The following is a 25,773-nucleotide window of genomic DNA, read 5'->3' on the forward strand; positions in this document are numbered from 1 at the left end:
GTGCAGGCTGCATGTGGCTCGGGCCGCTGCCAGCACAAGGTGTCCAAGAGCAGGGAGCAGAGTGGGAGGTGGGAATGGCCTTGCATCAGCAAAGAGAAAAACGCAGGCTGTACATGTCCCAAGGGGTCAGGAATAAATGGTGAGATGCTGCATGTTTCAGTGAGCACAAAGAAAGCGAAAGGCTGGAGCACCTGGTGACCCCCAAGAGGGAGGAAGCAGAGGGAAACAGGCATGTGTTTGTCCATGGGAGGTGGATGATGAGCTGGGCAGTGGGTGGACACCTTTGAGTGGACCATGAGATAGGCGTCATACCGGGACACTCAAGACTATGCCCAATTGACTGGGGCTTCTCGTGGTAATGTAGCAAGAAAGTATGGGTTGAGTGACAGATGGGGCAGTGGCAGCAGAGCCACCCCCTGTCTGTGCCAGCAGTGGGTCCTTGCTCACTCCTTCACCCACCCTCAGGGACTCCTGCCTGCCTCCCCACCCCTCCTTCACCAACCCCACAAAAAGTCCAGGCCCAGGCAATTGTGTACAAAACCTGAAATAGTTTTACTTTGCTTTCTTTTTTTTCCTTTTTTTTCTTCTTTTTTTAAACTTTGCTCTAGATTTACTTAAGATTTTGTGAAGTCGATACAAGAGCATTTGATATGAATCGGTAAATAAAACACCGTCATAGATAGATAGCCACGATAAACTTTGTTAGAAATGTACATGTCGCGAAAAAATAATAATACTAATAATAATAATCATAATCATAATAAAAAAAGCCGGCGCGACGCCCGGGCCGGCGCGGCCCTGTAGGCCCTGGTGGTGGCCCCGGTGGCCCTGGCACACAGCAGCAGGTGGCTCTGGTTCCCCGCAGGCGCCGCGCCCCAGTAATGTGTGTATATAAACAAAGCCCATAAGAAATGTACAAATATAAAAAGCTACAAACATTAATAAATTACGTCGTCACAAAACACGGAAACACTCCACAAGGTGCTAGTAAAATAACTGTCTCCCTCCTCATACAAGAAGTTACGCAAAGAGCTGGTACCGGCGGGCAGCGCCCGGAGAGACCCTCCCCGTATAAAAACCCGGCGGTGGTTATTCCAAAAGCTATGTACAAGCTACATTCTAGGAAAAGGGGCCTGGCATGTGGCTGCGGGGGCGGCGGCAGTGCCTGAGAAACGCACCCACCACCTGGCCGCCCCACGCCTCGAGTCCCGCGGTCCCCTCCCGCCACGTGGCCTCGTGGCCCTTCCCGCTCTTGGCACTCAGCGGCTGCGGCCGCCCTGCCCTGCCCTGCCCGCGCGCCGGGCGGGACGAGGGGCCCGAGGCCGGAGCCGGTGCCAGAGCGGGGCCCGGCGCGCTCCTCCGTGGCCGAGATTAGTATTAACTTTTTGCGGCTAGTCGCTCTCAGCACTCTGAGAAAGGACATCTATATTAAAAAATATTTATAGCAGGATTCTGTACAGTTCGACCGCTGAAAGTTAAAGGGATTATTGTGGTGGTGGCCCAGAAGTGGGTGGCAGTGTCCCCGGGGCCACTAGAGCAGCAGCTTCCCGTTCCGGTGGATCTTCAGGATCTTGCCGAGCCGCTGCTTGGCCGTGGCCATCCCCTTCTTCGTACGCTTCCCTGGAAGGACAGCAGGGGTGGGGTGAGGACCCATACCCACCCCACACCACCCCACAGGCACAGACCCTCCAGCTGCCTCCTGCCTCCATGGCCCTGCCACCAGCCCTGCCCAGCACCTTCAAGGACACCCACCAGCACCCCTCAGGAATGGCGCTGCTGGCCACAGGACAGGGCTTGGCTGGGAGCACAGCCCCTGGAGAGCCAGCCCTGCTCAGCCAGGGCACAGTGCACACCCATTCCCATGGACACATCCACACCTGCTCCGGGGAGGCACAGCTCTGCCGGGCACCCTCCTGTCCCTGCAGCTCTGCCGGGCACCCTCCTGTCCCTGCAGCTCTGCCGGGCACCCTCCTGCCCCCACAACTCTGCTGGGCACCCTCCTGCCCCTGCAGTGCCAGCCCTGTTGCCCTGCACCCTCACCTGCCCTGGCTCACTGCTCATGGTCACCTGTTTGCCCACAGGGTGACAGTCAAACCCAGCCCCGCAGATGCCATTCTGCTCCTCAGGGAGAGGCTGCACACACACACAGACACACAGACACACAGACACATGCCCTATAGCTCTTCGCAGCTCCAGGCTCCTGGGTATCTCTCTGCCTTGAACCTGTTTCCCACCATTACACCACAAAAGCACAATTCCAGGCAAACATATTGTTTCCACTCCAGCCCTGCAGAGAGCCATAGGTACCACCAGCTCCTGGTAGGACCCCAGCCCCTACCACAGGTTACACACATCCTGCCCTATGGCCATCCAAGCTACCAGGGTACTGTGTACTACCTCTAATCTGCTCCACTTGAATACATGGAATTCAGGAAACATCTGCCACATTGCCTCACTTGTCATTGGGGCCTTTCCCAGTGGGATCACACACAGTTTTCATGCTAAGCAGTGCCTGTCCCACACACCTGCCTCAGTTATACTTCCTGAGCCAAGTTCAAATGGAGAGCAGGAGGTCCCAGCCTAGACTCTGTTAGAACCTCAGCTTTCTCACGCTTTCCCTATGACAGACAGCAAGCAACCTCTTCCTCTCTCCTGCCTTTGGTTGTAGTTGTGTTACTCCCAAGGTTTGATATTCCTCTGCTTCCTTGCGGCAACCCTCCACTGAGAGATCTGCAGTGTGTCCTGCTCTACGTGTCCTGCAAGCACTGTCCTCAGCTACAGTCAGCACAGAGGTGGTGTACAGCCACCACCAACACCACAGTGCCTGCCCCAGCCCGGGGCAGAACAGCCTTCATGGATGCATCCTCCCCTGGCAATGGCTCCCCTGGCCAGGCTGTCTGGGATGTGACCCTGCAGGTGCTCCTCCTGAGCTGGGGCCAGGTTGGGCAGCGCTCCTGCCAGGGACACCTCACACCCTGCAGCCAAGAGCTCAGCACAGAAACACCTGCCTGGCCCTGCAGTGCCAGGACAGGCAAGGCCACGAGTCCTATCCCTGACCAGATCTGACTTGGATCCACACACCTGCACCTGTGCATGCCCACACCACACACTGCAGTGGAGGCCCTGTGGAAGGCTCGGGTTCCATGGCCCTTCACCCTTCCCCACTCCTGCACCACAACCCAGGCGTTTCCTGGTACCTTTGGCGGAGGCATTGTTCTGCGAGGATGATGAGGGTCTCCTCTGTGTGAGGAAAACACCGGGTGCCATCGGCTGCGATCCCCTGTTAGGCTGGGCGACCCCAAAGGTGCTGGCCCCTGCGGTGTACTCGTGATCTGTGAGGCTGCTGGCCTGTGACTCCAGCTTCGGCTCGGGGGAGCTGCCTTCCTGAGCTGCTTTGCTTGCGTTGGGGGCTGACAGCTTCTTTTTGGTATTTTTTTTCTTCTTGCCTTTTTGTTCCTCCTTTAAAATGACAAAGATGAAGCTCAGATTAATCCCCAGAAGACCTTTAGCTAGGGCAAGGGCCAGCGGCGTTGCTTAGGGTCCTGATACAACGACACGCCAGGAGTTGGCCATGGACAAGTGCTCAGGGGCTGCTCCACACGTCTGGCTCACAGCTGCACACACACGTTTGCCTCTCGTGCCTCTACATCCTCGCTCTGTGTGGGGCCTCCTCGTCCTTACACTGCGGCGAGCGGGAGCCAGCGGGGCCGCACCGACACCGCCCTGGCACAGCAGCGTGGTCAGCATGGGCAAAGCTTTCCATCTTCCACAAAAACTGGCACCTCCTATCTTCGGGGATCTTCACACCCTTGCACAACAGCATGAAGGATATTAAACATCCCACTGATTCAGCCTCTGCTTCCTGCTAGGACACACACATCATCTCCTGACCTGTAACTGCACCTGGACATGCACACTGGGATGGCAGAGGTCTGCTACTGTTCTGTGTCCCTTGTCTATTTTCAGTTCCTTCTTCTTGGAACCCTGCCACCATCCTTAAAGCTCTTCCACTCAATAGTCCACATCGCAGAAGCCCAAGGCCACCACAACCTGCATCTCCGCCAGCTTGCTGAGGTGCCTCACCCAACCTCGCTCCAGCAGACCTTGTCACCTTAGCATCGCACCACGTCACCTTTACAGGGCTTCTCTGACCCCTTCAGAGACCAGACACTTACCAAACATCCAAATTGCTCCAGTTCCTTTCCTAAACTCACCCTTTGCTCACAGTTCACCAATCCTTTGGAAACAAACCCTGACACTTCCCAGCAGCCAATCTGCACAGACAGGCAATCACACCAGTCAGGCTCTCAAGTACACATCAAACACACTCCTTTGAGGCAGCTTTCTCCTGTTTTACCCCAGTAGCCATTCTCACCCCTTCATCCTTCCCTGTGCTTTTCTCTGTCCCTTGCTACCCTGTGACATGCTCAGGTATGTTGTGACACCGCTGGGCTTGGATCGCGTTTATTTCCCTGAGACTGCAGAGCCTCGTGTCACTGGCAGGACCAAACAGTACGCAGGGCTGGCACAGCACTAGGCTTGGGCACAGCTCTGCTGCTGGGGACAGGGCTCTGCTTTCCTGACAGCTCCTACTCTCCAGGCAACCTCTCACCTGCTGTGACAGCTTGGCGGCGGCGGCGGCGAGTCCCGTTTCGATGGAGGCAACTCTCGTGCCTTCTCGCACCGGTCTGTCCTGCCGGGGCACCGAGGGGCCAACTCGTGCTGCAGGGAGAGCAGAGGCAGGTGAGGGGCAGGAATGTGCCCGAGGGAGCAGCACAGCCACCACAGGGCAGTGAGCTCTACCCTGCTCAGCCAGGAGAGATGGGGACAGCCTCTGCCCTTCCCTTCCCCAGGTACGAGTGAAGGCACGAGAGCCAACGGCCTCCGGGCACGGTGGCATGGGAAGAAGCTGCTGATAGAGATGTCACACAGCTGAGCAGCTCCACAGCCACCTGAAGCCAAAGCCACGCAGGTTTGTGTCCACATCCTGGATTATGAGTGTTATCTCCAAAGCAACAATGCTCACCTGCAGCTGCAGGAGGACATGCAGGGCCACAAGCTGATGAGAGCACGCATGGGCTGCTTGTCACACACAGCACACACAGAGGATGCCCTGCTCATGGGCCACAGGGGTCAAAGGGCTCTAGGGGCCCTCTTGCCTGTCACTGCCCCTGGTGAGCTCCAACAAACCCAGGGCAGACCAAATCCTTCCAGAACATGAGCTTCGGCTGAACCTGGAGGAGACTATTCCTGCTCTCTCTCCTGGAGAAGACTATTCCTGACTATTGCCACAGTCAACACCTGAAATCCACAGCAACTCAGCTGTCCAGGGCTTGATTCACTGTTACACCACTGCTAAGGTGGCAACCAAATGATCTATCACTAAGAGTGTGAGGAAAAATTAAACCAACCAAGGAATTACTTTCTCCTGCCAGCTGATTGCAAGAGGAAGGCTAAAACTGCTTGGCAGGAATCCCAGTGCCTGGATCACCTCCCACTGCCCTGGAAGGGGTTAAACTTCACATGATAAAGAAATCACTAATTGTGTGTTACAGTTTCCACACTCTTTGAAAAATTTAGAGATTTGCATGACTTAGCCTGGGCAGCACAGACCACACCAACTTACCCGTGGGACTGTAAGGGGCATCATCTGAACTTTTCCTTTTCTTTGATCGGGACTTGAATACTGGATTATCTTCATCTGATTCGAGAGAAGGGTAAACTACAGTAGGAAACAAAGGCAAGAGTTTCAGTTTAGGAAACAGCTCTACCCTGCACAGAGGACCCTTGCTCTGTCCAGGTGCAGTGACCACAGGCATCACAGCTGGATGATCTCCACAAGTGTCATTGAGCACTTCTGTCACAGCTGTGACACTCTGGGGACTTTCCTGTGCTCTCATCCACACATTACTATTGGGAGCTGCTGTCATTAAACTGTGACTGGCTCTCTATATTCCTCTATAATCACAGAATATCCTGAGCTGCAAGGGAGCCACAAGAATCATCAAGTCCAACTTGGTTGCCCAGTGAAGCTATGGCTGCTCCATCACTGCAAGTGTCCAAGGCCAGGCTGGCCAGGGCTTGGAGCAACCTGATCTAGTGGAAAGTATCCCTGCCCACAGCAGAGGGTGGAACTAGACAGCCTTTGAAGGTCCCTTTGAACCTAAACCACTCTATGATTCCACAATAATTATGGCAGAACTGATGTAACTGCTGTAAACTTTGTGTCCATTTCTGCTGCAGATGCTTGCCTTCTCTGCCAAAACTCAAAACAGCATTAGATCCCTTTTCCATGTACAAATTCAACTTCTCACTCCTCATAGCTGGAGGTTTAATTGCTACTGTGCAGACAAGGACATTTCTGTCACAAGTTGCAGTACTTGACCCACATTTCTGGGACAGTCCCCCGTTTCTGGGTTGACTGCTGCAGTTTTGGGGCTCTCCATGTTTCTTGAGAGTTTCTCATTGTGCCATGCCTCAAATCCAGCCTTCCTGGATGGCTGTGTGACCCTGGGCTCTGCAGCCAGTCTGCTGTCTCATGTGTTTGCTCCCTTTGGTGTGCAGGTCCCTGTTCCACGTGCAGCTGATCCCAGGGTGGCAGAGCAGGAGGAAGCACCCAGGAGCAAAGGGACATTCACCAAGAGGCACAGGTGTGTCCCAGGCACAGCCTCACTCTGCTCCCCTCCTACTCACCATAATCTGAGTCCTTAAAACAGGCATCCAAGTGGTCCTGGTCCTCATCGTAATCCTCAATGTCGATGCTGTTCTTTGTGCTTTTCTTCAGCAGCCGTTTCCCAGCAGTTTTGCTGCCACCACCACCAGTTTTCTTCAAGTTTTGTGTGGAGAAGGAGTTGTTCTTCGCCTGATTGGTGCCCCACGACGTCTGCAGGCAGGACTCTGAGGCCTGGAGGTTTGCCATAGAGAGCATGCCCTGGATGGCTTCCTGCGTGCTGGGGGAGGCAGGTGGCTGGCTGTGGGGCACAGGGAGAGATGCCAGAGCACTCAGTGATTCCAGAAACACCAACCCCTCACAGGCAGCTTGCTCCTGCCAGGCAGTTGTGCTAGGAGAGACCCCCTGATTCCTTTGAGTAGCTGCACGTACCACCAGGGCCAGTGGGAAATTGTATGGGACAGGAATAGCACAAAGAGCACCTCAGATGTGGGGGTGATGGCCAGGAGCCAGGAAGATGTGGGCAGGTCCCTGGGGCTGTCAGCACTCTGGGCAGAGCTCAGGAAACTTCCCAAAGCCCACAGCAGAATCCCTGACAGAGCAATGTCTCTATACCAACTATCACCATCATCCTCCTCCTTCTCCTCCTCCTCATCATCATCTTTAAAACTATCTATCTATCTATCTATCTATCTATCTATCTATCTATCTATCTATCTATCTATCTATCTCACCTATCTATCTTTAATAATATTATTTTTCTGTACTACCAAATCATCCTCCTCATCATCATCATATTTTAATAGTATTATATATAATCTACATTATCAGCTTCTGTAAAAGGAGAGCTTATGCATCAGCACTGGTAGGGGATGCAATGGGGGGCTCTACTCAAAACTGCCTGGAAGATTTTGGTCCCAGTTCACATCATGGGCTGTCACCACTCCAGGAGCTGCTGGAAATTAATTCTGAGACTGGCAGAACACATCATCCAGTATTTACAGAAGTTTGGAGTTTGGCAAGTAGTGAAATGCAAAAAAAGCCTTGTTGTGGCAATAATATTTGTACAGTTATACATTTGTTGTGCAATAGAAGCCACAAACATACAGGAAAATTAACAGCACTTTCTCCTACTTGAGCTTAATCTGGGCTCTGAATAGAGTAATGTACAAAACCATAAGGGAAGTTTCTGGGCACTAATGGCATTTAGTCATAATCCTGAAAATGAGTTAAGACTAATTCACAACTCAACAAACAGAAGAAAATCAAAAAACTTATTTAGGAAAGAGCCATTTAAATCCCTCCGATATCATGCCTTCTCCTCTGCCTTCTCCCTGGCAAAGAAATATTTTGCACCATCTACAAGGATCATATTTTCTTCCAGCCTTTTTTCCTAAACTGTTTTTCCAAACACTGGACTCTCAAAACACTGCAAACAGACCATCAAATACTGACCACTAAATGGGCAAATCAGAGAGGAACTGCCTTAAGCAACACAAACTTGAAGAAATAAAGGGTGGGATATGATCAAAAACAGTGGTTCTGAGACTCAAACATCAACCTGAAGAGGGGGAAATGTCTCAGAGCTGCACATGGGGCAGAGTGTTTCTCATTAGGGCATGTGCTCTGGTGTGCTTCCATCAGGAGTATTTCAGCTTTCTAATCCAAAAAAATTCAAGAAGACGCAGGAAGCAATTTTGAAGCTCTGGAAGAGCCATATCCCCTTTCTGTAGCTTCAGCAATGATTTTTTAAAAACCACATTTATGAAAGTAAACTATCAGTGAGTTACAATTATGGCTTAAAAAAACATTTTAAAAGAGCATTGGAGCAGGAACAGAGTGCTTCTGTCCCCGCTGTATGGCCACAGCCATCTCCAAACACACAGGAGATGGCACTGGGGGATAGCGCAGACCTGCCTCCAGCCCAGCAGCCTTGTCATCCTGTCCTGGGCCTGACAGCTGTTGTTGTGGGTGCTCAGGGAGGAGGACACTCTGACAGACACACTGGCAGCACTTTGTGCCTTCATCTTGCCTGTGGCAGCCCTGGTGTGGCAGCAGCCCCAGGGCAGTGCCTGTCCCCTGTGCTGGCACTGCTGCGGCCCCACCTGGAATCCTGGGGCCACTTTTGGGCTCCTCATGACAAGAAGGACATTGAGGGGCTGGAGCGTGTCCAGACAAGGGAGCAGACCTGGAGAAAGGGGCTGGAGCACCAGGAGTGGCTGAGGGAGATGGGAAAGGGGCTCAGTCTGAGAAAAGGAGGCTCAGGGAGACTGTGGTAGCCAGGTTTGCCATTCTGTCCCTGGCATGTCTCAGAGCAGGTGGAGCAGGCAAACAGCTGTGCTGGGGACAGGAACAAGCACTGATGGACTCAGGTTTTACCTCCTCAGTGAGCAGGGCACAGGAATGATACCAGCACCCTCCATCATGCAGGACATTGTGTAGGGAGCCAGTGCCTTGCTCTTCACCACCAGCTCTACCACTGCCATCTCTCTCACCCTCTCTAGGCAGATCATCTCCTTCCTTCCATCAGCAATTACTGAGTCTCCTACTTGTATCCTCATATTTAGAAACTGAATTTATAATATTTCAGAAGAGTATTACTGATTGAGCAGTGGCTGTGGGGAAGTCATTCCAACAATTTCAAGCACAAACCCAGTGTTTTCTTCCATTTTTGAGTCAGACCTGGACACAAGTAATTTTTCTCCTTTCAAGATAAGGTGATGACCAACCCTCCAAGCTTTTTGCCTATTCCCTTTCAGTTCTTTCAGCCTGTTCCCACACTCACAGCAGCCCTTCTGCAGGAGCTCTGTCCTTCCCTCTCCCTGTCTTGCTGACACACACAGTTGAGCTGCAGCTCTCTAGAGCACTCCAGGTAATGCCATCAGGGCCTCTGGGGTAGCCAGCTGCTAGTGACAGCTCAGTATTTTACAGAATAAGGCTTGCCATGGTTCAGATAAGGCCACTATCACAAAAAGCCCTGACCTGCTTCCCAGTGCCTGGGAATCCAGCACTGGTCTGACAAGGATGCAGGCACTGGCTGCTTGTGTGGGAGGAGATCCCACAGTGACATAGGGTTGCTCCACAGCATCCACAATGCACACATACAGATCTATAAATACACACATTCCCTACCCTTCATCTGCCCTGCAAGCAGAGAAAGGTGGGAATTGTTCCTGAGAGTCAGACATGACCATGCTGGCCTCATGCTGTGACACAGTGTGTTTGCACATCACATTTCTTCCGCTTCATTTTCAAAAAGACCACGTTATGGCCATTGGAAAAGCCAAGCCTAATTATGAAATGAAACACAGCAATTACATTTACTAGGGGCTTTTTCCAATCAAGATGCAGCACACACTGCCAAAAGCCAGTATTTATCCCAGAGCCAGCATTGATATGACACAATCCTACTGAACCCCCCCACACAGAGCAGTAACTCAGCCGAGTCTGGGGTGGGACTTTGATTTCAGAAACCACAGAGCCTCCAAACACCCTGGCTACAGCACCCAGGCTGAGGGGGGAAAGCAAAGGCCTGAGTTTAACCTCTGTTCTGGTTTAACCCCTTGCAGACAGCAAAACACACCCTGAGCAAGGCAGACAATTGTCAAGAACCATTTTAAAGCATGCAGTGAGCTGTGTTATCCACAGAATGGCCAGCAGTGTACACAGGGCCAAGGAAGATTTCTTTGAGTTCTTATAATAGTTGATAATTTTCCTTTTTTTATAGCAAACTTGCAGTATGGGAGTTTTATTACCCCGCCAACTTTATGACAGTGCCAGACACACCTAATTACTTTTTGATGTGTCTAATCACCTGCTAAAATGTAACTGTAACATCAACATAAACACTCATCCCATTATGGACCATATTGCAGAATGGAAAAGGAATTCACAGGGATGGTCAGGCAGGCAAGTGTTAATGTGCTTATTTTTTTCCACAACTCATTGTTTGGATCACTGAAGGATCTGGTGCTGTACCTTACTGGCCATAGCCCAAAACATCCAGTGTCACTTTCCACATTCCACATAAGACACCACTAAGCCCAGGCAGACATTTCCATTTCAGGTACAGAAGTGCCCACAAAAGAGTGTGCTTTTTTTCCCCAAGCCTTATTTTTTGGTGGGAAGAAGAATGATAAGCGAGGGAGGGAGAGAGGGAGGTTAGGGAGAGCAGACAGTTTCCTATATCCTTCTTTCAAACACCTGGCATTTATGGCACCTTAGAGTTCCTTATGGGAGAAATGCCAGCCATTTAGATAACTTTAGTACAATCTCACTACATTAAAAACCTTAATTCCCACCCTCAAGCTGCAGTCACTGAACTCTTTCCTTCTTTTGAATTATTCATCGAATACAGCATTATTGCTAAAACTGATCTACAGCATCTACAGATGTGAAATTCTCTGTTCAAATTATACCACCAAAATCTTTCCTCCCTCTCCCTCCAGATCACAGGATAAAGGAAAAGTTTGCTTACTGGAGAAAAAGCAGTTACCAAGCTGCAAAATTCATTCTGACTCACACCACACAACCACAAAAGGGCAATTTTGTTCACAGGTAAGAGGGAAAAGCATCCCCTGGTGCATACCTGTTGGTGTTATACTCTAAACCCCCAACTTCCTTGCTTGCCTGCAAAAGATCAAGAATTCCTGCTGAACTTCCACTCTCTTTCTTTACTTTGGAATTGCGTCCTGGCTTTGCTTCTGTGTCAATGTGAAGCAAATCTTCATCTGATGAGTCCTCGCTCTGCAAAAACAAGGAAAGGGCTAAAAAAGGTGGAAACTCACTGAGCTGGTCCCCAAGAACAGCACAGTGATTTCTGCAGCCTGCTGCTCCTCCAAAGACACAGGCCTAGCCTTTGGAATTTGCTTTCTTTAAACAAAACAAAACAAAAAAAGAACAAAACCAAGTACATGGTAAAAATCCATTTCCTTGTAGCCTGAAGGCATGGTAGGTTTTTCTTTTCCCATTCAAAGCTCTGAGATCTGATCCTCTTCATGGGCTGTATTCCCTTTACCAGTGGTGTTTCCATCCCCACAGCAGCAGAGTGGGAGGATTCCCCAGGCAGAGGAATAGGACAGACATGTAGAACAGTGTCATGTTAGGCTCTGGAAAGGAGCTGCCTACATCTGGCCCTCTCTCTGCGGCTGAGATTTCTAGGCACTGTAGTTGAGTGCCTAAGAAAACAAGTTCTCCCCCTCTTCATGCCCTGCTTTCAGGCTGCTACAGCAGCAGCCCTTATTGCTGTGGGTGCCAGTCTTGTCTCCAGGTACTCCCTCCTTAGGCTCCTGCACAGGGACACAGCCCCAGCCCCAGACTTCAGGTACTGACTCAGACAGAGGTCTGTACTTCCTCCTAAATGTCCCAGACACAAACCAGGGTGAAAAGAACTCCTTAGTACTGAAGGCCAAACACTTTGGTCATCTTTGGTTCTGTCTTAACAAACTATTTTGCTTTTTCTGACTTATTCTGGTATTATAATATGAATTTGTATTAACCACAGTTGGGCAAAACGTTTAATTTCAATGTACTTTGATTTCCAGCACTGAGCTTCAGACACAGGGCACACTCACACCTGGGCTGTCCCATCCTGCAGGTGAGCTCCACCCAGGCTCACTGACCCTGCAGGGGCTGGGCCGGGCTCACCTGCGTTAGCAGTGCTCTAGAGTCAGCCCATAACGGGCACAGAGGCTCTGCCAAGTGGCACAAAACAAACACTTGAGTTGCTACATCACAGGAAGAAAATCACAGAATGGTCTGGGTTGGAAAGGACCTTAAAGAACCTCATGTTCTAGGAGTGTCTCCTTGTGAAGGTACAATAACCTCATACCTTGTATGGTACCGACTCCACCTTTGGCTTCTTAACAGGAGTGTGATGCAGGGCTTCCTTTTTATCTGATAAAACTGAATAAATAAAAAGAAACAAAAAGTCATGGGTTTTTTCCCTTCAAAAACCAGCCCTACTATTCCACTCACATTTGACTGATAGGTAAGACATGGCTTTCTTTATTCTAAATCACATAGATTTTAAAGATGGTATTGATTGTTTTGGACAATCACCACTTAAGACTTTGTTGAGCAGATAAACCAGGAAATATCCTTACAGGGCAGCTCTCTTTTTGCGGTGTTTTTCTTTCTTCTGATTGGAAACTCATCAATTTTTAGTTCACCATCATCTGACACATATTCATATTCATCCCGTACAGGTTTGGCTTTGTCCTCTTTAAAATTCTGCAGTGACCCAAACACGCTGGTATTCAGATGAGTTTTGACTCCCTTTGAACTGAAAAAAAATATTTACAAATCAGTAACACTCTGAGTAGAAAACAGCTTGTGACTTGACAGACAATGAGTATCTCTATGCAGAAATCTCAGTCAAACTGAATTCCTTCAGGGGTGCCAAATCAACTAGAATAATTTTACAAACACATCTCTGAACGTACTATTTATATCTCAAAATAGGACTCTGACTAGAGCACTAGAAGTTTTAATGAGAGGGTATTTTCTGCATTGTCCAGAAAGGCAGGTTTTCATCATCTTGTATAAAAAATATAAACTATGAACTTTCAATTTCCTTTTTCAGTTGATGTGTGTTCTCATATTTTTACTTACCCAAGCAACTTCTTATTAGAGAAAGAAAATGTGAATTTGTTGTCTTTATTTCCTAACAAAGGCGTCTTTTCCGATTTGTGTTCCTCTTCCATTTTTAGAAGTGAATCAGGTTTACTGTTCTGAAAGGCAAAAGACCAAAACAAAATAAATAAATCAGTTAAATGAGTCCTTTATATTTCAGCATCCCAGGTACCCTCAGAATCCAAGCCTGTTAAATTTTCCTTTATTAAAAACCCTATGGAATTTTCCCTGCAGACAAAGTGTTCTATTCCATGAGTGAATTTCACTCACCCTGCGTTAGCCCTCAAAAAAGGCAAGCTTTTAATCCATAGGGCATAATTCAGATTTCATTAACTCTAATTTTATGCCATTAAAACTAGTTATTGATTATTAGCCATTAGTTAGTTATTGATATCTCATTAGTTATTGATTTCAAACTTAAACTAGTAGGACTATGTCAGAACAAGGATCACACTGAACCATCTCACTCTTAACAGTCTGGTGTCATTATGGACAAATGGACAATTCAGCATGTGCTTTTGAAGAATCCATCTACCCTCTCTTCTTTAATTGGGATTAATTGATTATTTCTGCTTAATTTTCTTTTCTTTGGGAACTAAAAATTGGTGCCTCATTCTCTCCACTTAGGCAGAGGCACAAGCATTTCCCGACCCTTGTCTTATCATCATGTGGCAGAATTTAACAGGAGACATTACCTTGTATTTCCATTTGGCTTCTGTTTTGCTTTTATTTTGCTCTCGAACTTCAAATTTCTCCACCTCATTCTGCTTGCTCGCAGATTCCTTGTTGGGAACACTTAAAACATTCTTTGCAGCCTGGGAAAAAAGTCAAGAAAAAGTTCTCTCAATGAGGATGGAGTGCTGTCATGTCAGAAACATGGGCTTTATCTGGGTACTAACATGACATATTTTTGAAAACTCCCATTTATTCTTTTTGAATCCCAAATTGTGGTTCAATTAAATATTGCTCCTTCAGAGTGTGCAGAATAGCAGCTGCACTTCTTGATACACCAATACTCTCCTCTCCTTGTCTGTCACACCATGACAGGTTTCACAAACTGCACACAAACTCTTAGAACTTCAGAAACATTTTAGGAAAGATTTTTCTTTATAAACATGGATATTTCTTCACAAACAGCATACAACAATTCCTCTGTCAGAGCCTTGAGATCTGGCCCCTACTGAAATCAGTAGCAAAATTCATGCTGAATTACAGGGCATGAGAATTAAAGGACATCAAAAAGAAACTTGTCCTACATGGGCAAAAGTGGAAGAAAACTACTGTTCTGTTTTCAGTCACCCATTCTAGAGTAACATTTCAAGCAAATGAGATACTTTAGAAACAAGTTCTTTCATCACTGACACCTTTTGATATCAGTGGGTTTCTGGGAGGCTCCACATCAATGAACAACCAGCAAAGAGTCAAATCAAACCCACCAGCTGAGGAAGAGAAGGGCAATGAGCCAGCAGTTACAAACCTTTCCTTTGCTTCTGCAGAGCCAGGGTTTCACAATGTGGGTGCATACTATCTTTTGCATGAGACTTACAGAGTGATTTTGTCTCTCTGAGTGTGGGAGAAGAGGGAGAGGTTAAAACACGACCCACCTTCCCCTTCTTTGGCGTCTCAATCTTGGTCAGAGCCTCCTTCGTGTGTGCCTCCAACAGGTCGAGGTTGGGGATGGCTGGTGGTGGGCTCTCCTTCGCCTTCTTTCCTTTCTTTTTGCCTTCTCCCTTCACTTTCGGTGTTTTGGGAGGTTTGGGGGGTTTGGGAGGCTTCGGGGGTTTGGATGGCTTCAGTTGTTTGGGGGTTTTCACAGTTTTGGGAGTCTTTTTCTTAGGAAGCTTTTCTAGAGGTGGGGGCGGAGGGGTGACTTGGACGGGCGACGGAGCCTCCTCCTTCTCCACAGGACAGATCTCCTCAGCTGGGGGGTTGGCACTCGTGTCTGCTTTGCTGGCCTTTGAAGCGTTCTGTGGTTTGGCACAAAGCATAAGGTGTTCAAGCACACCTGTCCTGCTTTTGATATTCACCTGCACCCTCTGTTAGATGGCGAAACAACCCCAAAGATGCCCAAAGATGTGGTGGAGGGGATCTGCAGCACAGGTCAGTCTAACTGAGGAATGAAGATCCCATCAAGGCCACAATAACGCTCTGCTCACCAATCCCCACCCCCAGTTCCCACCCCCACATCCTCAAGCCTGGCCTGCAGTAGCTCCAGAGGCTTGGCTTACCACCTCACTGGGTTGTACCCTCACGTGGCCTGTCCACACAGGATGGATAAAATGAACAGCCTTCTGCTTAAAATGCTGATTGGCTCGAGCAAAAACCCTTTCCATTTAATTCTGATGTGATAAATATAGCAGAATCACATTTCATGCCCTCAGGAAAAATTAGCAGTAAAATAGCAGCCCAATTAAAATTAACACAGACTAATTAAAAATAAATTATTTTCTGCTTAACTTGCTGTTCTGACAATCGGAAAACTTAAATACTACATCAAAGAGGATCAAAGGACATGATAGTTTTAAGTGTTGAGGTCTCTGGGTGTGGTTAGGAACAGGGTGGAATGCAGCACAATGTCTTCCTGAAGGAGCTGCGCCAGCTGTGGTCACCTTTTGCTGTCACACATCTCCACCCAGCAGGATTTGGTATCACACTCAATGGGTGATACCTCCATGCATTTTATAGCCTGGACCCCCAATACAGTAAATATTATAAAAACAGCACAAACCTCACTTAATCTTATTTCTTTGGCAAGGTCCTTGATGAGTTGTGCTGGTTTGAAGTTTTCTGGTAGTTCATCTTCATGCTCTGCTAAAGCCTGAAACACAACAAAGTCAAATTGCTGTTTCTGTGCATGTTTTCTTTAAAAATAAAAAAAAAAAACCTTCTTGAAGTGACTTGTCCATATTTTTTCCTATGTATTTAAATCAGTTTTGACTGCATTAGACATTCAAATGAGAAAAAAAATGGGTTTTTTCCTATTCTGGATGTTATTGTAACAAGTTGTCCTGAGAGAACAACAAAGTCAATCATCTTTTTTCAGATATTATTTCATTTTCACAACTGCAACATCACTTTGCTCACTCCCTGTTCTCCCAACTCCTTCTCTTTGGCATCTTAGAATTGGATGTTTTGCAATGGAGATGTTATTTTTTCCAGAATTTCCTCTCTGCTCCATCAACTGACAAACACATAATATTAATCCAGGCTTCCTCTCCTACCTGTTTTTTAGTCCACGACCTGAAAGCACCATTGAGAATCTTTGCTCCCTGAAGGAGATGAGCAGGAGGTTGTTGTCCAGCTTTATGCAAACCTAAGCAAAGAAAAAAAACAGTGTCATTCAACCACTGACAGCTACAGTTGTTTATAGAAAGCATTTAATTTGAAAATTGTAACTGGGAAAGCTGAAGTTAACTCTTTGAGAGTTGATCCCACAAATGAATCCCTACTACAACCTGATGGTAATAAGCAGTGCTTTTACTGTGTCCCAAATTCAGCTGAGCCTTCCCACCCTGTGCTCCTGTCAGTTATGGCTACTGAAATTCAGGGGAACTGTCCCCAGATCCCAAAGCTGAGCCATCAGGGCAAGCAAGGAAATGCAGTTTTACCTTTGAATTTCTCTAGCAGATGCTTCCCCATGTACCAACAGGCTGTTTCAAAGTTGGGGAACTGGGTCAGACTGACAATTTTCAATCGCCTTTCCACTTCATAGGCCCTGCAAGACAAAGGCACAGGAAACCGAGCATGGCAGAGCATGATGTGTCACAGAAGTGCCAGGGTCACTTTGCAGTGGGTTCCCTCTTTGTTCTGCTGCCACACAGGCTGGCCTCAGGCCAAAAGCAAAACATGACAGCACTGGTAAAATACTGAGATATAGATGTATGATGGTTTTATTGCATTATTTGCCCAGAATCAGTAAAGAACTCATTGCATTGTCTTACACTGGGCAAAGAGCCCAGCTGAACAGGTGGGGGCTGATCCAGCAGCAAGTGGCAGGTGCCAGGGTAAAACTCCAGGCAGTGTGTAACCTGCCTTCAGGATGGGGCCACATCAATCAGGCCCCTCAGGCACCCTCCCATGCCTTGTCAACAGGTGCAAGGACAGCTCAGGATAAGTCAGCATGAGGGAACACGGTCAGAGGGGACAAAGGTGGGTACACCAGCATTACTGTCAGTGATTCATTATTACTGATTTATTAAAAAATTAGCTCTACATAATATGAGATTTTAAAGACAGATTACCTCATCTGCATTTCCACGCTTAGACTGTGTAGAAAATGTCCTGCAAAGGCCAGGCAGTCTACTGGTGTTAGAGTTGCATAAATCCAGCCTAAAAGACAGAGAAGAGTCCTCAAGACAAGAACTCAAAGGCCATTAGCACAGACTTCAATCCCAAATGATGTCTACACTTCACTGACACCTTGCTCCACAGGTACCCACACAGCCCAGCCCCAGAACCACACACACTTTGAACAGAGCTGCCTCTGGTCCCTTCTTTGTTTTGCTACACAATGGCAACTGCTTTCCTGTCTCCACAAAGACCTGAAACAGCCCCTGACGTGCTTTATCACAGTGTCAGAATCAGGTGTTTTCCAAACATGTCTTTTCATACAAAAATCTACTCAAGTTTGTGAATCTCAGTAAATTGCTCTGTGTTTGTTCCACCATCTGCTCCACAGATGGTCATAAGAGAAACACCTACTTTCCACTTCTTACACCCAAGGTAAAATTCAAGTGCGTAAACATTTGGTGCAAGAATCTACTCACACACACTGACCTGCAGTTCCTTAGTGTCACAGGGGACTAATGTCTGTGACAAGGATTTGGGGGTGTCATGGTCAGAATGCATGGTCAAATTCACTCCATGTAAATAATCCGTTAGATGTCAGAAAGTACCAATGCCATGGTGGATACAGAAAGAGAACTCACGAGTTACTACAACCCAGCTAGACCACAAGTGGAACACTCTCCCTACAAGTTTAACTCTTAGAAGGCTGCTAAAATGTTAACAGAAAGCAGTAAAAGTTCTGATTTGTTTTGTTTGTAAGCACATGAAATAATATCTCTACTGAGAATTAGACTCTGTACTTTGTCAGAGAGAGTTGTCAAATCCCACCCCTCTGGCATTTTGGATGTGCTACTCTAAAGGATGAGGAAAGCCCTCCTCCCCCAGCTGCTCACCTGATGGGATGAAGAGTGTCTGGCCTTGTTTAACAGTGCATTTGTAACATTTATCTACTTGGTCTGCAAAAAACATCTCACTGTGATTTGCTGCTGACTGCCAGCGTTCATACAGAGAAATATTTGCAGAGGCTGGTTTGATGAGATAAAAGATCTTTTCTCCCTGAATTAGAAATATAAAATTAGCAATGAGCAGCCAAATCAAACAACACTGCACTGGCGTAAACACACACACACACACACACACACACACACACACACACACACACACAAATAGTTGTCTAAATATACATGTATGTGTATTTTGGCAGTAAATAAAACTAATTAGTCAGCTTTTTACAGAAGGGCTGAAATAATGAAATCACATCTGACTACATCTGCTCAGATTTGCAGGAGTGATGGTACAAAAGGTTTACAGTGCCAGGTTCCATCACACTGCAAAAATATGACGTGGTATCTTTAAGGCCTAGGGTGATATATGTGCAGAAGGCACTAAACAAATATTAAAATCCTAATAGAGAGAAAATACACAGAGGACTTCCATGCTCCAAGTGCTTTCTCACTCAGGAGACCCTGGCACCTCAGGGAGGGCACTCACTTAGAGCAGTTAAGGCTCAGATGCAACAGGACAATGATGAAAAAACCTGAGAACTGAATTTTGGAGAGAATTCTATGATGGCCTTTGTGGATAAAATGGAGTTTGTTATTAGCTACACCTGAAAGCCAGGCTCCCTCACCTTCAGCACGTGGTACCAGGCAGAAGCCCCCCCAGAGTCTATGTGGAAGTCAGTGTAGCTGTCCTTCACGCAGATCAGGCAGTACTTGGTCACTTTGGGTTTAGCCAGCAGAGCATCGTCAGGCCAGTAATTTTCCACCCAGGACAGCTTCTTAACGATATCAGGAGGCTCTACAAAGCTGGACATCCTTACAGACAGAGTGGAGAACAGACAGGCAGCTTTTAAAACAGAGCACCAGGACCCTGGTACAGCAAGAAGCAAGTGTGACAAAACCTGGAGCAGCTCCTCTTGTGGCAGTGGAACTGCTCATCATTCAGAAAATTAGGGAAAACTGTTTACAGACAGAGATTTAAGGTTTTTTAAGTGTGATGACTTTACAACAATCCTTTGCCTTCTTTCAGCAGTATCATCTATGATCAAATATGTGATGGATGGTTGTAGTTTTCCAGCCCCTGCTACGCAGGCTCAGGGACCAACACTGCTATGATCACAGTCACCTTCCCAGCCCCCTCCAGAACAGAAAGTGAAATGTGTGCACTTGGACAGAACTCCCCTGGTAAACCAGAAAAATTAGCAAGTCAAGCTTAATATTAATATTCCAAATAACAACAACATTAATGCTTGTTGATAAGTAACTCTTGATCTGATGCTGAAAATCAGCAATCTTATTTAGATGGAGTACATTATATCAAAAGCTCAGAAGAAAGAAAAAGTCTAACTTGGGTTGACAACGTGAATATATTTAAATATAAGATATATAATACATATTTCTATAATTTATATGAATGAATCTATTTATGTACATTAAGAACATACTCTTACTGGATATGTATCTAAATTTATACAAAATGTTATCTTCATTCATACTGAACATATGTTCCTATTTATTTATTTATTTTTGTCATTCATATATTATGTTTTTGTCAAATACATAACATATACTAGAATCACAGCTAAGACAATGCAGTGGCATGACAACCAGATATTAAATGTTTCATCCTAGAATGTGCTAAATTTTTGATTCAAATAGTCCAAAATTTGGGCTGATAGTGCAGGAGGTGAAGATTCACTGCTAGACACTCTAAAATACCACGTCAGTAAAAGTATCTGCACTTCAAGCCAATATTAAATGCTCCCACATGTCATTGTGCTCAGTGTCAAGCCCTAATGACAATAACTCCATTTCCATGGCAGGGAAGATGGAGCTGTGCATTCAATTAAACTGTCACTGTCTATGCTAAGAAATAAAATATTTGCTACTTATGTCTCGATTAGCGGAGTATGAACGACAGCTGCAGCAGTGCTTCAGGAAAAAAGACATCCCATTATTTGGGGAAAATGGCAGAAAGCTGAAAAAATCTCTGCTGAGAATGCTGGTGGTCTCAAACTTGCAGTGAGCAGAGCTGCTCTCTGCAGTGATGGGGGTGAGCCACTAAATCCCAGCCTGGGAAAAGTGAGCTTGTCATTTTACACCAGCCTTCTTTTCCAGCCTTCGTGCTGAAGCAGGATGCTCCCAAAAACAACCATTCTTTGTTTTTCTGCTGACATTCATTATCATCTGTGTAGTGTGTTTGTGTGTAAAAGGATCTTTTCCTTTTCCTGGTGCTTCCCTTCTGGAAGCACCAGCTACCCCAAAGGATCCAGGGCCTGTGAAAATAACCTGCACAGCTTTTGGGGTTGAGTATCTCAGAGATGGCCCTGCCCACTGCTGGAAGGAAAGCACTGCTCAGCTATGGCAGCACAGCTACAGAGAGCACCAGGCAGTGCCCTCAGCATTGGCATCAGCTAATCATGGAATCACGGGTGCTTTGGGCTGGAAGGGACCTTAAAGACCAGCTTATTTCCACCTTGTCCTGGGCAGGGACACCTTCCACTGTCCCAGGCTGCTCCAAACCCCAGCGTCCAACCTGGCCTTGGACGCTTCCAGGCATCCAGGGGCAGCCACAGCTGTTCTGGGCACCCTGTGCCAGGACCTGCCCACCCACACAGGGAGGAATTTCTTCCCAATATCTGATCCCTCTGATCTGCACAATCACCTCCAGCACCACCCTGACCCTGAGCTGCTGTCAGACAGATCACAGGCTAGCTGGCAAAAGCACTGAAAGCATAACTAGAACACATGCTGTAGGATTACAGAATTATAACAAAATTCCAAAGTTATTCTCCTCAAAGGACACCCAGTGACATGTTACCCTACACCTAAAGTCAGAACAACCAGAAGCTGTTAAACAACTTTCCCTAAGGAGGAAAAGCACTGGGGAAGGCAGAGGCTGAACCCAGCCACATATCCCAGACACAATGTGAGATTCAGTAATTTTAAATTATAATTTATATATATAATTCTATGTGAGCAATTTATAATATAATTCATAAATAAACACATAGGGTAGTATAGTGTTCAGCTATGTTATTATATAGAAATATGTTATATACAAAATAATAGATTAAATAAAAATTATAAAGCGAAATAAATCTGTAGTAATTACTGTGCAGCAGGCTGGACCCTTACCTGGTGTCAGAGAACTCCAGGTTTGTGACATTTAAGACCCTTTTCCTGTTTGTGCTGTAGTAATAATCCACAAATTCCTTGAGCTTCATCTTGCAATCTTTCTGCTTGGTGACATCAGTGACATCAACGCTCCGCTCTGGCCCTGCACATGAATTCAGTGGAGAGGACAGGTTGATGGACACCCTGTCTTGCCCCCTTTTCTATGCTTGGGGGTGAGTTAACCTGTCCAGAAACATCTCAATCTTCTGATTTTCTGACCTTTTCAGCCCTTGGATCCTCCCTGTTGCTTTTGTTTGCACCCACACAGACACACATGCACAAAAGACCTGCATATACATAAATACCTATCAAATGGTGCTTTTGTAGTCCTGAACCTGGGAAAACCATTCCTGGATGCTACTTTGGCTGTTACTGCTTATGCAGAGCTGTGGAGAGCAGTGCAGGCTGGCTCAGCCTGACTGCCAAGCTGCCACACAAAACAAGAATGACTTAATTGCTAACTACAACCTCCCACTACCTAAAAAGCTGCACTGAGACCAGCACAGCTCATAGCACAGACAATATTTTAGAATACATTTTACAATTTTCCATACAACTAATTATTTCTATAGAGCAGCTGAGCTCCAAGCACTGCAATGCCAGGTACCCACCAACATAGTTCTCGACGTCGCTGACGTAGAAGGTGGGGGCAGGCACAGCCAGGCCCAGCCCATCCTTCTTGGGGACCAGGATGGGCTCAGCAAAGCCCTTCTCTTCCAAATACTCTGCTGTCAGCTGGCTGCCTGGCACTTTCACCACTATGTCTTCAGCACTGCAAAAGCAAACACAGATTCAGTGGTGAGGAGCTCCATGCCGAGTTTGGAATGTTTTGCATTTCACTGCTGAAAGGAAGACACTGTGGAAAAGGAATTATGGGCAAATTAGGTACATAAGCCAAAACCCCATTTATTGCAAAGCAGAAAGGGCACAAAAAATCATGCAATCACTCGAGCCTCATGCTCCAGCTACTGGGAAGTCCTAAAATAACAGCTTATGGCAAAAGACCATTTTCCTCATCTGTAGCATCAGTCGAGCTACCAGTGATCAATGTTAAAGAATTAATGTTAAATGTTTCACTCTAAAGAAGATGAGGTTAAAAATGTTACCCAATCTCAAATAAATGTCCCTAGAAATGCTTTGCAAATAATTTTAAAGCAGTTGAATGATGTGCTCAGGAAGTATTCTGCAGATGATTTTGAAGTGGCAGGGATACTTTCCACTACCCCAGGCTGCTCCAAGCCCTGTCCAGCCTGGCCTTGGACACTTCCAGGCATCCAGGGGCAGCCACAGCTGCTCTGGGCACCCTGTGACAGGGCCTCTCCACCCCCACAGAGAATAATCAATTTAATTGTTTTCACTGCTACTCTTGCTACTCCAGCACTATTTTGGTATTAAATATTTTAGAACAGAATTACATGAATAATATTTTTTGCCTTTTTGCTCCCTTCAGTGTTCCTTTTGACCTGAGACCCTCTCAAGCACTCACTGGGGGTTGTCATTCCCTGCCTCATGCTTGGAGTCACCAGTGATGCTCCTGGTGTGACCCCATGTCCCCTCCAGCAGCCTCCAGGTGCTGGGGCCTGGTCTGTCCCATCTGCACATCCCATTCATTTGCTTTGTGGGAGAAAGTTCCTCCACAAGACTTTGTGTCTCAGTCCTGGATCTTGCAGGCATTTCTTTGTTCTACAGACCTTCCTGTCTCAGGAGATTTCATTTGGCAGCAGGATTTTCTTATGCATACATTAATGAGTAACAAAGAGAAAAAATGGGGGGCTGTATTATTTATAACAATGTTGGAGTGACTCAGAGATACTGTTTGTGTGACTGCAGTCTCAGAGGCCACCCGAGGTTACTGAAATCAGTCTGCCTGGGCCATAAATCTTTCTTAAAATGAGCTATGCAACCTGTCAAATTACAAATTACAAAAAAAAAAAAAAAAACAACAAAAAAACAAACAGCAAAGATAAAAAACCTTGCAGGCCCCAATGGAAATAGCCAGGCAAGTAAAAATACTGGATCCTGAGCTCAGCAAAACACAAAACACTCTGTATAAGCTGCAAAATACTTTACAGGACTGTTTTCAGTTTTTTCTTTAAGCAGCCTAAGAGTAGTATCTTAAATAAAGTGTGAAATTAAATTCTCCATAAAAAGGAAGAAGTTCTGTGTTTACTTTGCCAGTCTCCAAGGATTCTTCTAAAATAATTAGTTATTAATAATTAAGGATTTATTTGGTTACAGCCTACATTAAAGAGCCAAAAGAAAATGATCACTCTTGCAAATGGCTGTGGAGCAGCCTAATAACATGTGGGACATGTCACCTAACAATTAGCACCATTCATTACCCCAGTGAGAGAGCCTTTGTCACCCCGTGACTGAGTATGTCATTGTTCTGTCCAAGATGGGCACAGGCTTCAGCAAAGTCGTTAGAATTTTAAGAACTGGAGAATTCTATGCAATAAGTGGGTTAGTTTCTTATGCAAATGGATGTTCTAGGGGCCAAACACACTCTGGTTCAGCCTGGAGAAGAGAAGGTTCTGGGGAGATCCCAGATCCACTTTTAGTGCCTAAAGGGGGCTTATAAAGAACAGCAAGAGTGAGTTTCTTCAGAGGCAGACAGTGATAGGACAAGATAGAAGAGTTTTAAACTAGGAGAGATTTAGATTGGATGTTTGGAAGGAATTGTTCTCTGTGAGGGTGGGCAGGCCCTGGCACAGGGTGCCCAGAGCAGCCCCTGGATCGCTGGCAGTGCCCAAGGCCAGGCTGGACAGGGCTTGGAGCAGCCTGGGACAGTGGAAGGTGTCCCTGCCATGGCAGGGGTGGCACTGGATGGGCTTTAAGGTCCCTTCCCACCCAAACTATTCTCTGATTCCATAATCCTTGCCTTCCCAAATCCCAGCATCTATGGAAATCCACAGGCACTGGGCTCAGCTGAGAGGAGATCTGAATACAGCTGCACAAATGTGAAAAAGGGAAGAGCCTGGGACATCTGCAATCAAACAGTGCTGATTTAATCACCAATACTCTTCAATGCTTCCAGCACAGACCATCCCCAGCCTCCCAGGACCCCAGCACTGCCTCTGTACCCCGTCCACAGCGAAACCCACCTGGGAAATGTCCGACTCCGCAGCTCTTTGATAAACACTTGGCTCCCATTCTGCACAGGCTTCACCTCCGTTGTCTGGCCGGTATCATGCTTATGCCAATTTCTTTTCTTTTTCACTGAAAAAGAATGAATTGGACAGCTATGTTAAGTTGAAGGTAATTATTAAGACATTGGCAGGAAGGATGAATCTTCATTTAATTTCTCTCCTGAGCAGAGTGGAGGGAACCCCTGCCACGCTGCCCTGCAGATTTTAATATTGCTCTCAGTGCCCCATTAGACAATTGTGGTGCAGCTGAAGATCCATTACAGAGTGAGCAGTGAGCATTTTGGAGCAGAGGGCAGCAGCTGGGTAATTGCTGAGCTGCAGTGCCTGCAGCCTCACACAAGCACTGGCTCTGGACACCCTGGGCTCTCACACTGCCCCCCATCCTCACCAGGAAACTCCCCGAAAGCCCCTCGGCACAACCTGCAGGATGGATCTGTGGGAATTACCATTCTGTGGGATTACTGCATTTGTCAGGAATCACCTCAGAATAAAGCTCTGTCCAGTAGTGCTGCATTTGACACCAAGTTTGATGGGATTTTAGTGTGCCCTGCACAGAGCATGGACAGGGAAGGAAAAGGAAAAGGAAAAGGAAAAGGAAAAGGAAAATTAAGTAGTTGCTAGAAGTGCAGGGAAGGGAATTTATTATGGCTCAGAGCTGCAGCTGATTGAGGCCCCTTGACGGTGCTCCCAGTGAGGGATGGACACACAGGACAGTCCTTAAGGGAGGGATAAAGGGCCAGCAGGAATGAGCACACGTGAGCCAGTGAGGTTTCAGTGTGGTTTTGCCCTGCCTCTGACAGCCAGATAACACAAAGCAAGAAAAACTGGTCCTGCTTTTTCCCTGAGTCAGCACTAT

The 25,773-nt window shown here is 46.8% G+C and overlaps 1 protein-coding gene across 2 annotated transcripts in view; it reads right to left on the minus strand.

The window, feature by feature from the left end:
• Positions 1 to 528: 528 nt before the first annotated feature.
• The window catches only part of PHF2 (PHD finger protein 2), a 53,282-nt gene continuing 28,037 nt past the window's right edge, over positions 529 to 25,773 (minus strand). Inside the window, exons 3-22 of one of the 2 annotated variants that reach the window (XM_066558221.1) lie at positions 24,873 to 24,987; positions 22,380 to 22,540; positions 21,730 to 21,871; positions 19,221 to 19,407; positions 18,484 to 18,646; positions 17,545 to 17,632; positions 16,912 to 17,018; positions 16,525 to 16,616; positions 16,032 to 16,121; positions 14,908 to 15,270; positions 13,999 to 14,118; positions 13,283 to 13,401; positions 12,775 to 12,953; positions 12,501 to 12,574; positions 11,259 to 11,416; positions 6,694 to 6,971; positions 5,627 to 5,722; positions 4,613 to 4,722; positions 3,198 to 3,459; positions 529 to 1,620 (exon numbers count right to left, since the gene is read on the minus strand). In XM_066558221.1, the coding sequence (XP_066414318.1) occupies positions 1,532 to 1,620; positions 3,198 to 3,459; positions 4,613 to 4,722; positions 5,627 to 5,722; positions 6,694 to 6,971; positions 11,259 to 11,416; positions 12,501 to 12,574; positions 12,775 to 12,953; positions 13,283 to 13,401; positions 13,999 to 14,118; positions 14,908 to 15,270; positions 16,032 to 16,121; positions 16,525 to 16,616; positions 16,912 to 17,018; positions 17,545 to 17,632; positions 18,484 to 18,646; positions 19,221 to 19,407; positions 21,730 to 21,871; positions 22,380 to 22,540; positions 24,873 to 24,987 (2,993 nt within the window). In that variant the 3' untranslated portion in view covers positions 529 to 1,531. The remainder of the gene's footprint in view (positions 1,621 to 3,197; positions 3,460 to 4,612; positions 4,723 to 5,626; positions 5,723 to 6,693; positions 6,972 to 11,258; positions 11,417 to 12,500; positions 12,575 to 12,774; positions 12,954 to 13,282; positions 13,402 to 13,998; positions 14,119 to 14,907; positions 15,271 to 16,031; positions 16,122 to 16,524; positions 16,617 to 16,911; positions 17,019 to 17,544; positions 17,633 to 18,483; positions 18,647 to 19,220; positions 19,408 to 21,729; positions 21,872 to 22,379; positions 22,541 to 24,872; positions 24,988 to 25,773) is intronic. The other variant, XM_066558222.1, reaches the window with a different exon arrangement.

Source organism: Molothrus aeneus, chromosome 12, assembly GCF_037042795.1.
Source record: "Molothrus aeneus isolate 106 chromosome 12, BPBGC_Maene_1.0, whole genome shotgun sequence".
NCBI lineage: Eukaryota > Metazoa > Chordata > Aves > Passeriformes > Icteridae > Molothrus > Molothrus aeneus.